General features: G+C 45.0%; 1 protein-coding gene across 1 annotated transcript in view; it reads right to left on the bottom strand.

Moving 5' to 3' along the window:
* clybl (citrate lyase beta like) overlaps nt 1-5772 on the bottom strand; it is a gene marked incomplete at its 5' end in the record, with an annotated part of 59963 nt that extends 54191 nt beyond the window's left edge. The window contains one exon of the mRNA XM_079231400.1: nt 5729-5772. Coding sequence (XP_079087526.1) covers nt 5729-5772 — 44 coding nt within the window. The remainder of the gene's footprint in view (nt 1-5728) is intronic.
* Between the last annotated feature and the right edge of the window lie 10014 nt (nt 5773-15786).

Here is a 15786-nt window from a genome sequence, read left to right on the forward strand (position 1 = left end):
CACTGCAGCACTTGGCTCACATCTGTACAAAAGAATAAAAAAAAGAGCAAAAGCACAAGATCCCCCAATCGTGTTATCATTAAAAACAAACGTATTTCCCCAGCTTCTCATTCAATCCGACCACCGCGCTCAAACTCCAAAACCACAGAAACCACCCGTTAGCCAAGCACACCCCGCGTTTTTTTCTTCTTCTTTTTCGAGAACCAGATTCTCTCGCTGCATTGTTCGCACATTCCTCCCCGCGCGGCCGTGTTTATACAGATGCGGTTCCATGTGCGCTCTGGGGTCCCGAAAGGAGCCCTGCTCTGAAGCTGGAGAGATGTGCTGCGGATCAAAGGCTCTCGGTGCCGGAGCAGAGACACTTGTTTTGGTTTGGGGATGCGGGGTAACCTCTCCATCTGTTGGCCGCATGGACCCAGCCTCGGCCGGGGCTGAGGACAAGTGCGGGCCTCTCTCTGCGCTGCCATCCCACAAGCGCGTTTACTCAGCTGGCTTTGCCACGCCAGCTTTGTTTACACACAGCAACATGTGTTAGCTTAATGCTCTGTAACAAATTTCAAAGGCAGGACGGCAGCCGGGTCAACAACTGGTAATAGGGAGATTTACTGATTCATTGGCTTAAAAGAGGCAAAGTGTAAAAAAAAACAAAAGAATCTAAAACTAAAAAAAGCCACTGTAGACACTGGTGAATACATCCACGGGCGGCGATGTCGTGGGTCTGGCTAGTGCTGTTTAATTCAGCTTGACAAAACAAACATGCTACATAATATATAAAAGGGGGAAATAGGAAGATGGGCTTTTAAAAGATGTTCTTCGCTACCGTGAGGCAATGGCCAAGAATGTGTCCAGTTAACGGATGAGATCCCCCACAAAGAAAGACAAAGTTAAAGAAAAGGAATAGAGGGTGAGGTTTGAGGTTTCTTGGCCGACGTTCTCGACCCTCCCTTTGCTGAAGAATTTGGTTACACAGTCCCCGTGGTTGTTTTCCTGCTTGATTGGATTATGGCCACACACCTCAAGCTTGGCTTCCACCACCAATCAATGAGGAAATGAGGTGTCAACACGCGGGTGTTTATTCAACACTCATTTATTTATCTACCGGAAGCTGCCCAAGCAAGCTCCGCCACAGAGGACACCAGATGATCGGAGGGAGGGTGGGGAAGGGGGGGAAGAGGGGGGGTGTTCTGTAAGCATTTTAAATCATTGCCTATTTCTATTTGCATTACAAACAAAAGGGCTTTGTGGTGTCCAAGTGGCAATTATGTTAACAAACAATAATCTGCTCCGTTTTATCTAATTGTCTCTAATTGCATTACATGTAAATTCCTCTTCATGAAGGACAGTTTATATGGTAATTTCCAAATGTGCTGTGAAATTACATTGGCATTTATAACGACACGTTGTACTAAAAATAAAAAATGAAAAAAAGTGTGTAACATTATAGTATATAATTCAAATTTCTGTCTCGTTCCTAATCTCTTTTACAACTGGGAAGACGGAGCTTTTTGAACTCCAGGCTGCGCGTCCATATGACCGAGCTGAACGAGCCGGTAATGGGAAGACACCAGGAAGTCTGTAATGCTTCCAGTCAGCATGAAGCGCCATCAAAATAAAATTCTGCACAGTAGCTGCTGCTTTAAAACAACTGGGGCAATTGAAAAATTCTCCTCCCAATTTATGCCAAATGCCACTTTATAAACATTCTAGCATGACTGCCAAGTGCCTGCACTGCTTTATGCCCTTTCTCTTAATTGAAAACGTTATAGGGGTGCATTACACTTGGGTTTACTTTTTTTTTTTTTTTTTATAAGCTGTGCTATAAAGCCCTAGCAGGCCCGGAGAGGGGAAACTGCCCATTAACTTATAAGGTCCAGGCCTTGGCTCGCTTAATTGACAACCTCTAGGCTACTTTCATCACTTGTCGACTTCATAGCGGCAGTCAATGCTTCCTCCAGGATGCTGTTGCATCTTTGACACGGGGGTGTTTGTGACAAAGAGCAGTCTGCCGCCAATGCCAGGGCGAGGGCTCTAGGCTGTCCATAAAACAAGCACACACATTCCTCTCCTAGTCCCAGCCCTCTGAGAGAGCCGCATTTAACCATGTAGGCCAGAAACTCAAGGAGAGTCCCGTGAGGGAGGGGGGGAATTAATATGCATGTGCTGTAGGCGAGACAAAACATTATTTTATTTTTTTTTAATAATTAAAAAGATTCTTTCCAAAATACCCGTAAAGATATTTCATATTTACTACAAGTTAATTAGTAAATATTAAAATGCTACAAGAAAAAATGTGAGATGCTAAGTTAAAAGATGGATTACTAAAATGAGAACATATTTTGTTTCTTATCTGTTCTGGCTATCACCACAAGCACAAACAGACAAAGACTATCACACACACACACACACACACACACACACACACACACACAGAGAGACACACACACACACCAGACTGGCGTGACAATCACTTCACACTCTAATTTGGCAGGATCATCAGCTTTGTGCCTCTGGAAATTCATGCGCCTTGAATTAGAGCCACATGTCACGATGCAGTTGACCAGTACGGACACGTCACTGGAATATTAAACTCACTTACGTTCTTTGTAACACTCAAGCTGTCGGAAGTTTCTCATCGTGCCAGTTATGATGCCTGTGTGACAATTTACCAAAAAAAGGTGGACGAGCACTGGAGGCCACTTTGACTGCCGACCATCTGTCACCAAGTCTCATGTCAAACAAAACCAACGTTTGCTTGAGTTTTTAAAAGAAGTACTCCAGCGATTTGGTTTTGCATTTCCATAAGGTTGGGGGACTTTTAAGATATTTTAAAAAGAGTGGTAAAAATCAAAGCAACGGAGGCTGACTTTCACCTTGAATTATGAGTCAAGTTTCCAAAAACACTGGATCTTACATTTGGGGATATTATGTAATCCATGTAAATCATCACTGTAATTCAGTTCCCTATGGGGGTGGGCAATCCCGTAACTTATAGCAACTATCCCTTAACATCTCAGACGTGCATAAGACCTCCGTGTGCCATGTTTTACAGCAATATTGGCAATATAACCACAGTCTGCATGGACGAACTGAGACAACCACGGTGATCCCTTCCGATCCATTTTTATTTTACCATTATTTGACCCTACAGCTCAATTGATAACTAATTCTCCATTGAGCCAAGAGGCAGCGACAGGAGGCAAGTCCATACAAGACTTTACATAGATACAACTAGTGCAATAACACAACTTGAGAGGGAAATTAAAACATTACAGGATTTACAGTAAGGATGTATGTGACCTGTTCCAGAGAGCAAGCAGATTCAAAAGCATATGATCAGTGATCAGAAATGTATTATTACATTAGGGTGCAGGAATGAAGGTGTTGTGTTTTAACAACTAGTTCCAGCCACTAGGAGCAACAAACTGGAATCGATGTGCATCTTTGTATTCAAGGAACGAAGATCAGACTTTAATGAATAAACCCCAAAACATAATTGCTTTCTCAACCCTCTTGGCGAACTAATGGATTGGAAGTCACATCATCCTCCTAATTCTTCTATGTGGTTGAGGGACCTGGTGTTCTTTGTAAAAGTGGAGAAAATCAAGTTCTCGCTGCAGAGATATCATGAGAGCTTCCAAACTACCTGGGGTTCGATCATACAATACTTAGATAAATTGAAGCCTCATTAGATTCATAACTCTTTTGTAATCTTGGACGGTTTTATTTATTTATTTTGGCGTTGTTTTTTCTCTCTTCCTTAAATTTCGGAGAGAAAGGGAATAAATAATAGCAATAATTTCGAAATATCTAAAACATATTACTATTTATTCATACTATTTATATATTGCATGTATACTTGAGTTATTATTCTTGTAACGTGCTTTTTTGACAATTGAGGCAGTGTGATTTGTTCTGTGTTGGGGGAATTTGGGGGTAGGATCTTGAGTGGACAAAGATGGAGCAGGAGAAAATGGAAACGTACATTGTATGAATGTGTTCTCTGTGCTTTTAAGAATAAACATCCTTTACAAGAATAAATGACATTTCCATAAGGCCAAGCTGTACTTTGTGTTTAGTGCTACGTTTGCATGCTAACATACTAAACAAAGAGGGTGAAGAACCCTGTTACACAGATAGCGTTGTCATTGTGAGCAAATCAGAAGGATAAAGTTGGCTTTGGACGCTGCTGTGCCTCCGTACATCCTCGCCGTGCTTAGCGTGGCTTTAGACTTTTTTGCATCAATGTGATGAAATACTTGGAGATGACTGAGATTGAAAGACAAAGATTACTGAAACAATTACTCGATTACGAAAAAAAATAAACCATGCAGATTGTATCATTCATAATGTGGAGCCACATGGTCTGACCTTTGCTGCAGGTTATGGATTCAACCCGTGTTACTGGCCTATGTTTGGCTCAATTGTCAAAATGGTTTAATCTGGGCTTTTCGGCATAGTCTCACATGTAAGTGATACCAATAACTTTCTTTACCATAATTACATTAAGTCTGAGGATCCTGCCGATAAAGTTTTTGTTATGTACCAAAAGAAGGACAATTCTTCAGAACAGGAACTTTTCAGCGAGTGTAAATCAGAAACCCGGCTTACAGTAAAGAAACACAGCTCAACGGCACCTGGAACACTTCCATTGGAGTCCAAAATGATGAATCTCTAAGCTGGAAGACTCATATTCGGTTTATTTGCAATAAAATATCTTAAGCTATTGTTGGCAAAATGCATAGTTTGGCTCATCGGGAGAGTTTAGCACTCTTTATTATAGCTTCATGTATCCTTACCTCCTATAATGCAATATCATTTAGGAAACTTCTTAACCCATTTTTGCAAGCTTTATATTCTACTAAAAAGGTTTTGCAGAATTGCTCTGACTCCTGTGTCTCGTCAGTGAGATCCAAAACTATAAAAAGGAGAAATGCCAAATTACACCTCCCAAGGTTTCGTACTGGGCTTCCATTCTCCCATTTGACATAGAGACTTAGTTATTGACCAGTTATATATTTAAACCTACCTCATGTAAGAATGTTTTTTAAATGTAGATAGATAGATGGGTAGATAGATACTTTATTAATCCCGCAAGGGGAAAGTGTTTCGTTACAGCAGCATGCATACAATTAAAGCAATATTAAATATAAAAATGCACAATATATTAAAACAATAGAATATAATAATGTTATTTAATTAACTAACACATTTGGCACTTCCATTTCGTAAGGACTGACCACAAGTGTTCTGCTTGATTTAAGATGCTTACTTTATCTTTGCTTTTAGAGTATGCATCTTCATCTTCCTTTTTTTGTTATGCTTATGATATCACTTTTGTGTCTGTCTATAATGTGTACTGAGGTGACATTCCTCCCAATGAACCAGGGGGGGTTCTGATGTCACCTTCGCAGAGGACAGGCAGTGTGTCTCCCAACCTGCAGAGGTCAGCGAGACAGGTGCCGTGTCACCCACTTTATTCTAAGTCCTTGAAGCCACCATAACGGCGAGTACAAACGAGCACATACCGTTAGCAAACACTGTCACCGAGCAGCTAAGTATAAGTTAGCCTGCTTCTCCCTCCAGCCATAACAAACAAGTGACGTTGGACCAACAGCTGGAGCGCGTGACATGGCGGGAAACCGAGCACCGTTACATCTCGCCGGGTGTGTTTCTCTACGAGACATTCGGGAGGAAGGGAGATAGGAAAAGAAAACACGAAGTGACTTACTGAGGGACAAGTCGCCTCACGGCTCTGGTGATGTGCGCCGCCATGTTTTTCCTTCGATGACGCGGTGACAGAGGAGGCAAGCGATTGGCTGCAGAACGAGTTCCCTTCGCGCTGCCCGAGCTATGTGATTGGCCGAGAGCGCGGAGAGGGGGCGGGGCGTGGAGGACTCCGAGCACATGGGACGGTAAACAGCGTCGTAGTAGGAGTAGTAGTAGTAGTAGTAGTAGTAGTAGTAGTAGTAGTTTGGGTGGTGCCTTTGAGAGGAGAGGAATTAGCCAAAATGTGAGTTATGATGAAATGTAATTTATTCCACAAGATAATTCAATATAAGTAATATACTTTTAAATGTAAAGTGCCAATGGGTAAACAGTCCTCATGCTCTGGGGGGACAGGCTGCAATGGAGAGAAAAGAGGGGGATAAAGGGGAAGAGAGAAGACGTAGCGCCACTCCGGGAGTTCTCTTTCGCAGCAGTGGTGAATTACCAGCAATAACATCAGCCAGGTCCAAGTGTGCCGCACAAATGACACGCAATATTCGCCATGATTAAGTCAGCAGGGGATTTGCTCCAAATGTCAGCCATTGTGCCGTGGGTGCGTTCGAATGATGCGAGCGGGCCTCTGAACTTACTTTACCTCGTCGTGGGTGGAGAGCCGAGGGGGTTCGGCGGTAGACCCTCAGTCAGGGTGACCGCCTCTTGGTCGTGCTTCAGTTGGAGGTATACTGCCTTGACATCGCAAAAGATTGTTCTTTTTGTAATTAAATGCAACTGTAGTGTTCTGACCGGTGGCTCAATTTATGCAAAGCGTTGGATCCCAGCCTGGGGGTCAGGTTGGTTCAATGGTTCATTCAATGAGTCTAATTTTCAACAAAATGGGGTGTCATTGATATCTTATTTTGGACATGTATCTTTCTTTATTATTATTACTAGTTAAGTGGCCTCAATAAATTATTTAAATTAAGCGATTTGAGAGGTAAACATTGGTCTGTGGTTAAACTCATAGGCATACCTGTAACAAGGGGTTGCATGTAGACACTGCTTATGATGTGACTATTTGCCATTAGTTACTCTCTAATACAAATGACGGATAGGCCTGTTCTTAATAGATGATCCTCTCTTCCAACATGTGGAAATCATTTTTCAACACAAATGGCAGAATGACGAGTGATCCTAAAAGAACATGACATTACTTAAATAGCCTGTTGTTTTTTACACAGTCAATCAGGAATATATCTCCGTATACATCCACGATCAGGTATGAAACGTGGCTTGTTTCACACAGATTGTATCCCTCAGCCAAGATGGCTTGTGTGTGCAACCTTTCCAGCGACGGAGTTGGAAAATTCCATCCGCGGGTTACTTGGAAACTACGGCTTTCCCTCCCCCCTTCCGTGCATCGAACACAATTGTTGTCTGCTAATCCAGTTTTGATAGCATTTGGCACACTTTCTTTGGATCACAGCGAGATGCTCAACTTCCATTCTGGTCTCCCCTAGGAACCTCTGAGCCCAAGAAAGCAGCCGACACCAGGTCGCGCCAGAGCAGGGGGGTTCTCTGTATCCCTGTAAAGCACAGAAAATTGTTTTTTTGATTCATGTCACCCCTATGCCACACACACACACACACCAGATCATCACTAGTCTGGTTGTTAATTCCAGATATATGCCGAATATGTGTTTATTCTTGTCAATCTGTTATGTTGTTAAATGTTGCAATCACCTAATGACCCCCCTGTAAGGCAATAGAATATAAAATATTATGTCAAAGGCAAAAGCCTCTCGTCGTTGTCCCCCCTCTGTACGCCCTGATCCAAATGGACAATGCATCACTAGGCCTTGATGCCTCAGAAGTCCGGGTTCATTAAAATCTTGAATGAGTGCCAAAGCTGTAGTCATAGATAAAAGGAATATGAAAGGATAACGAAATTTATGGATGGCAAGTCACCACCTCACCCTGGCATTTATAATAAACAAATGGTTTCTGTTTCCAATTTAAATTTCTCATTATACTGTGACTTTTGGAAAATGTGTTTTGATTTACCAACATTTTATCTGAAAAACTGTATAATTGATTAGATTTACATGGTTCTGATTTTAATGCTGATCGCCCGACAGCCCCCCCAACCAAAGCCCCCCACTCCCCGGCACCAACACTCAACAAAAAAAGAATGATCTGAACTGCTCCTGAGGCACATTATCGTCATATAAAACAAACCTACATATCAAAAAGGTTAGTTTTCTGATAAAATAATTGGCTTTAACCAGCATAGAATCCAATCCAATTCCCTTTGAATGAAACTTCTGTGAGGGCACCAAAAAAAATGGTAAGATAGACTTCACAGCCCGAGTGAGATGGACATCAATGCGGTGTGCCAGCAATAGCTACATTAACCCATGGCTAAATCCCATCACACAAATGTCAGTGTATCCGTTATGAAACCATGACATTTAGATCCAAGGTCTCCATTGTGGTTTTAGAGGGAGCTGATGTTTGTCCATTCTTTGCATCCATCAAACCTGTACACAGCCTCACAGCCAACTGTACCCTCAACACAGAAAGGTTAGAGATCACAAGGGTTTATGGGTCAAATTTTATTGCATAACACAGAATGTGGTTTATGTAGTTTTTTTATTAATGATAGTTTTCCTTCGTGAATATTATTAAACAAAATGCGAGATTTTCAAGTATGACCAATAACACAAACAATGGTTTTGGTTAATGACAATATTTTATAATTTAAGAAAAACAATTGAGATCCTGAAATGTTTTTATTGACTGACAGTTACATGATATGTTATAAAAGATTAAAAGAAGTATTTTATTAAAAAAAAAAAAAAAACTGTCACCAATTTTTATACAGAACATATTTTCCGTCCAATTTTTTTTCTTCCATTTTAACATTTAAAAAAAATGACATTAGCACTACTGTATGTTTATATTTTAGCACTCCTTTCTGCATCCGGCTCAGCAGCTGTAATGTTTCTCAAACCATTTCCCCGACTCCTCCTGTCCAATCTCCCCAAACATCGCCACCATGGGCGCCACACACCGGGGGGAAAGGAACCAACCGGACACACCGCGCCGCCCGCCACGTCATGTGCAATGAGGAGCAAAGTCCACATTCAAGAAGTGGACAGTGTGTCACGAAGCTCTCATGTTACGAGTCCAACACTTATAACCCACTTGGCTGAGAATCACGAGATGTTTAATTATTGCCTCCTTACATTAGCTTGGATCCCCCACGCCCCCTCAGGCATCGGTTTTGGGGGTCAGGCTGTGGGGTGGCGGGGATGACGGCCTAATGGGGGGGGCGAGACTGGTGGAGATGGCGTAGAGGAATAAAACCTCTTCATTACCACATCTCTCCATCGCTCTCCATCTCCTTACCAACGGCAGTCCAGATTGGGAATTACAAATGATATCATGACAATTTTTCACGCTCTTCAAACCAGTGATGTTTTACCGACTCATTTGCTATGATACCTTGTTACGGATCCAGCTGTGAATCAGGGACGTGTCATGGGGCTAGAAGCCCGCCTCCCGCTGAGCCTGGCCAATGACCTGGAAGGCAATAGGGGATGCCAGTGCCTGCAGCATGTGCTGCACTGACAAAGCAGCAGGGCACCGTCAAAAACCCTCTCATACAAACTTTGCAGATCACTCCGTTTTTAACAGATGAGTAGGCACTGGTGCAGATTTTTTTCTCCTCTCTCTCTCTCTGCCCTACACACATACGGTTTATGGATTTCCCTCCACGAGTCTGCAGCTCCGGTTGCCGCATATAAGAAAAGCTTGCCCGCAAGGGGAATAGTGTAGCGGTGGATCTGGGATGGAGGGACGCAGATAGCAAGTGGCAGGGTCACTGCGCAGGTTAAGCAACAATTCAGTTGAGTGCCTGTAAAGGAAGTGGAGTTTGGGTTGGAAAAGGCCGGCGCACCAGCTAAAGAGGCCACACTATCCAGATTAAACTTTGGCCTTTGAACATACATTACAACACGGCCTGCGCGCACTCAATAGTGTATGTTTATGGATTTTTAACGTGAGCAAATCTGTTGTACTGTTCCTCCGCCAGCGCCACATGGGAACACTCGGATGGAGATGTTTCTCCAAAAGCGCATCAATCCCAAACAATATCTCGTAATCCAAAGAGACAAAGCAGCAACTTAATCCATTCATTAATTTTTGCATTCTTCAACAGGAATTCAATGAGGTTAAGGTTGTTTGGGTTTCCAGATGAGAGCCCTCACGCAATCCCAGGCCCCGATGACTTCTGCATTACTGGAATGATGCGGCCCAGGACTGATGGAGCTGAGAGTGTCAGGAGGCATTAGCCTTCACAACCCAAAACTGGTGGACAAAACCAGACTGCGCCCCCTGACCCAATCCATCGCCAAGTTACTGACCCAGCAATTATGAGAAAAACAGAGACAGAGGGAGAGGGAAGGAGAGCAATGTTGCAAAAGGCAGGAAAAGATATTAGACCAAAGTGAGGAAAATAAGACCAATGCACATCCACGTTGAGATAAAAAAAAAGGCAAACACAAGAGACTCTTAACTTCTCTGCACGTGACCCAAACGGCAGGAAATGGTTTTAAGGGCTTTCTTTTCCCGTTCGGTTCACCCTGATTCCCCCCTCTCTCACTTCATTTAACTGAATTAATGAGCAGGTCCAGCCGGAGCTCGGAATATTAACTTCTTGGGGCGCCCGTCATTTTGTTGAGGGAATGAGCTTTTTCACACTTCAGCGGTTCCGGGGATGATTCCGCAATCGATAAGCATGTTTACTCAAAGTCTCAAAAGACTTCAAGGGCTAAAATATGAGCTGTGAGAAAGCCTGGGGTGCAACAACGCCACTGCTCTCAAGAGCCGTGCCTCGTAGCGTGGGCAGCGGCTCGCCGGATGCGAGCTTTATGAATGGCCGGTTGCTTCTCCAAGCAAACAGGCACACGTGGGCCGGTGGCCTCGCAACACGACACCGGCGGACTGAGAAACACCTACATCAGAGAGGACCTAAAGCTGTGTGCACACGGTTCACCTCAGGACAGGGCCCGCTCACAGCACAGTGTCAACGCCGGACTCCCCCTGTGCTCTCCGCTGAACGCTACACCTCTGTGATGCTACAGCGGGGCGGTGTTGCAACATACAGGACGCGGCGTCGTGGCGGGGAAAGCGGCGCATCAATCTCCGCGCTCTCCATGTGACAGCAGGAACCCAGTGGCAAGGAGGTGCCTGCTTATTTCCATATGTTGCACATCCCATCGGATTTATGAAATGATATGAATTCATTCATTATTCATATTTGGGAGAGTGGAGTTATTACCATTTCCCGCCCATCAGTGACACCATAAACATTTATGAAATCACAGTTCGCCCAAGGCGTTTGCCCGCCGCTGTGAAAAGTGGTCACAATTGACTAGTTAGCACAGGCGCTGGAGACAAGCACTAAATGCCATACAAGTGACCCGTGAATTTTTAATACAGGCAAAGTGGCGACAATAAGACAAGTGACGAGGAGGAAGAGTGACTGAATATCACCGAGGCCGAGTTATTACCGCGCCCCGGGCGGCACGGGAGACCCTCCAGCCCCGGTCGTAACGCAGTCCAGGTCCAGGAGTGTACTGTATTTACACCAGGGCCCGACATGCACATCAGCAGGTTCCACTTGTAGACGTCCCACTCATTCTTTTTAACATGAATACAAATTTCACACCGCAGCAGACTTAGTTGTAAGCTAATTTGTCACAGGCTTATCGAGGCCTATTCATCGCTGATCTAGTAATTACCAGAATGAGCTACAGGATAACCCCCCTCCGTCCACCCTCCCTTCTCCCCGAAGCGATGGTCAGCCTGTAAAAGCAGGGTGTGTTGGCACCTTTATGATATAAATACGCACACACCCAGGGCATAAGAAAGCTGTCAACAGAACATTTGTTTTCCATTTTTCACCACCTAAAGCACTTCAAGCTGAGGGGGGAGGAAAAGAAGAAAAGGGGGGAGGGAAGGAGACAAGGTGTTAAAAATGTACCGCAACACTAACTATTTTGCCCCTTGGTGGATGTGGGCGCTCGAACAGATGGGGCTCCAATTGGTTCGCTTTTTTATTCAGTGCAACAGGGTCGTCCGAAATTTCCATTCAGTAAGCTCTCACCTCCACACATGCTCGGTTGCGGTTGGCACATGCAGATTGAAGGCATAAACGCGCACGCAGTACATTCACACGTGCTTGATTATGTGTTCTGACACACACACACACACACACACACACACACACACACACACACACAGCAGCTGCTCTCGCCGTTCTCTCTCAATGCCCATTCATCACTTAACTTTTTGCTGATTGAAAAAAACAAGTGCATGTCAAGTGAACTGAAAGACAAGGGATGTCAGAGGTGGGTGAGCTGACCCACGCATGCTAGTAAGCTGTGATGAACCCCCCCACACCACACGCCCCCCTGAATCCACCCTACCGTAAATAGATCAAAGCACATCTGTTTCTGTGTCCAGCAGCCACACATCTATAATTGCGAACTGGCCTTAATGGCTCAGAGCGACCCGTCAGATGCTGAGCAGTTTGGACACAGGAGATGCTGAAGCATATGAGCGGAGCGCAAACCATCAGTAATCGCCGGACGGGGAATTCTCTGGAGCCACGGCGGCGGCCGTCTCGGTCTCTAGCGGACTGAAATAGATATCACAACTTCGGCCCAGGGACGGAGGAGGCCCCTGAGGGGCCCGGAGCTGACCACGCAGCTGGGGTAGCGGAGCAGGGGTAGACCAGTGGAGCAGGGGTAGACCGGTGGTCAGAGGCAGGGGGACACCACCGGGACCACAGATGGGGTCGGGAGAGGAAGTCGGTCCGAGGTGGAGAGGAACAGTGTGGCTGGTTGGCGATGGTGTATTCAAAGGATTTCAGAAAGTGATGCGCCCTAAAAGCTGCTGTTTTCGGGTAAAAAAAAAAAAAGAGAAGCCAGAGCGGTTGATGGTTTCCAAATGAGGTCTTGGGAGAGTCCGAGCCGGTCTCGGCTGAACGTGGTTGAGGCCCTGAGTGACGAGAGAAGCCTCAAGTTGGCCAGTTGTCACAGTGTGACACTGATTCGGCCTAATGAGCGTAGCGCTGTCACCACACATCTGCCTCTCATTCACTTGTAGGATCTGGCACACTCAAGACCTGCTGGAGTTACCGCTAGATGCAGGAACCGGAGACTCCGCCGCCTCACTGCAATCGGCCCCGGCTGCCAGGATTTACAAGGAGAGCGTGAATACGTTGTACTTGTACCACGGAATCAAACGTAAAAACAAGCGCGCACAGTTTGAGTCCGTCCACTAAAAGATGACACGGCATGACAAGAATTATTGAGTTGACGAGCAGTAAAAAAAAAAAAAACGTTGATTGACGAAAGAACGGCGATTTTTATGGAGATATAAAATTGCAACAAATAACAACTCCTTCTCTGCTGTCACTAATGTATTCAAGAAGTGCTCACAAATCATGCTATTTATTGTGGGAAAAACTTTTTCCCCCCGAATGTATTATCTTCTTTATGACCCACGTAAACCTAATGTGTTAATGAGTATGACTTTCTCCCATGACGGGTAGATTATGTCTCAAACGACACCCCATAGGTATCTCCATGCAGTTGTTTATGATAACAAACGCCCCATTGTCTTCGACTCGCTCAATATGATCCAGCAGATGAAGCTGTTACAGTAATGGAAGTGGAGCGCACGCGGGGGATACTGTTGATCGGAAGAGACAACAAGACAACGAGGACGAGCGTATGTCCCGCATGTGACGATGATTAGGTCGTGGTGTCTCTGATCTGCCGAGGACAGCAGTCCTCCCCATCTGTCCTGACTCGGGAGGCGTCTGCGTAGACGGAGCAGCCACTCAGAAATTCCTCATGGGCATCCTCCTGGAAAATAGCACAAAGGTTTACCAAACATCATTGTGGCGGTGGCACCAATTATTGTTAATATACATCAAATAGCCTCGGCCCGAGTCCGAGGGGCGGACTGATCACTCCAATGACGGCAACTGTCAGTCTGCACCCGAATGAGGAGAGCTGTTGAAATAATTAGTCCATGCCCTGTGAATAAAACCATAATACAACGGCCGAGATGACATTCAAAATATGCACACCGCCTCGGATGACCTGAAAAACCTGCCGCGGCACGGGCCGCCGAACAAGGCCTTCGTCTTGGGGCCGGTGGCCGCAGACGAACGGGGGCTTTGTTTTAATGTCCATGTCGGGGCGACGTCAGTGAGGAGGAACAGCGACGGGGAGACGCAGAAGTCGCTGGGATGGCGTTGGTTCGACCTCACACACACAAGCTTTTGATGCGCGCACACATTTAGTGTATTTCAGGCTTCATTCCATTTGAAAATCGTGTCATTTTTGAGAGATTCACATTTTTTTTTTTGAACACCAAATAATATCAGAGGCCGCCGAAAAGCACAACTGAAAACCCCCAGGTCATATTAAACAACAACAAAAGAGAAATTTAGGAGAATAGAAAAAAATAAGAAGATAAAAAAACACCAGCAGAGAAGGGAATATCAGAGGGCAAAGGTCAGAGCTCAGAGCAGGACGGACCGTTTTGCTGCAGAACCTGAAGATGGTGCTGCTCAGCTGCATTTCTCAAATCATTTTAGCAGAAGTATAAAACCACATTGCATCGAAAGACAGTTATGTGAGACTTCCTCTCGGCTGGTTTCAGATCCTGTATCGGCAAGAGTATCCGTGCTGCTGACCAAGCCACTAAATCCCTAGCAGCCCCAGGGATGCTGCACTGTAGCTGACCTCTGACCTGGGATTCACCTCTGCAGGGGAGTGGGCTAATTGTCCTGATGATCATTGACGTATCACTTTTTATTTGCTTGATTGACTCAACCCGTTCAAGAAGAAGTCAATCAAACTACAAAAAGTCATGTGACTGTGTCGGCTATATGTGTTGTTGTTGCCAGTATAATTACAACCGCAGGGACTGGTTTGTGTTCAGTATTCAGTGTTCATCAGCTCAAAATACATCGTCGCATTTGCATGTGTTAGTCTTGTAAATCAGCTGTGCGTGTGGGATTCTAATTATTTTGTTTCGCAATACCCACATTTATGTTTCACACTCGATATTCCCAGCCACTGCAGCTCTCCAGAAGTTAATAAGGTAATCAAAAGGGAATTACGAGTAAATTACTGGTAATTCCTTTGGAAGCCAGAGCAAAGGGATTTGTATGGCCACTGCACTCACACATTAAGGGACGTGATAAGTGAAAATAACATTTAGGGCTTTAAGGGATAAGGTTTTGAGTTTTTTGTGTACTCTTTATGCTTTTTATGCACTTTAAAGCTTCTGCTGTAGAATATAACAAAATTACAATACCATGTTTTGGTTTGGGCCTTAAAATCTCGATGTGTGTTTCGCCGTGCCACGTCTGTTTTTTTTTGTCTGAAAAGCTTTTTTCTGTCGAGCGCTTACATCTTTTTTATTATAAGTCTAAAACCCGGGAGCAACTTCTCAGCTAGTAAAAAACAATGTCTCTGGCACCGACGATCGGACCGCTAAAAGTTTGAAGTTGATCCCTTTTCGGGTCATAACAATCAAGAACCCCTCGCCATGTGGCGGCCAATCAGAGCTCGCCGTCTGCGGGTTGCTCCCGTGACTCGAGTGTGTCGGTGCGGCGGGTTTACGTAGCGTGAGGCTTCTCCCTAAACGCGGGAGGACGGTGGAGATGGCGGCCTGTTTGCGAGTGTGAAGTCACGGGCGGTTCAAACGGACACCAGGCCCGGTGAGCCGGCGTGTGTTTTTAGCGCAACCAGCCACACTGGTGTCAACACCGTGACACGTCAGATTAAGAGAGGCTCGCCATGAATGAAAGGGACTGTGGCTTTTTTATAAACGCTGTCCGTGCACACCTGCGACAGCATGAAACGACCGGTCCTCCACACGCACACATCCCCGGTCGGCACGAAAGCGCTTGTATCTTCGCTTCGCCGTACAGGTTTTTTGTTTGTTTTTAAGGCAAGGCATGCCGAGCGAAGCGTCGTATATATATATATA

Source organism: Taurulus bubalis, assembly GCF_910589615.1.
Source record: "Taurulus bubalis genome assembly, chromosome: 15".
NCBI lineage: Eukaryota > Metazoa > Chordata > Actinopteri > Perciformes > Cottidae > Taurulus > Taurulus bubalis.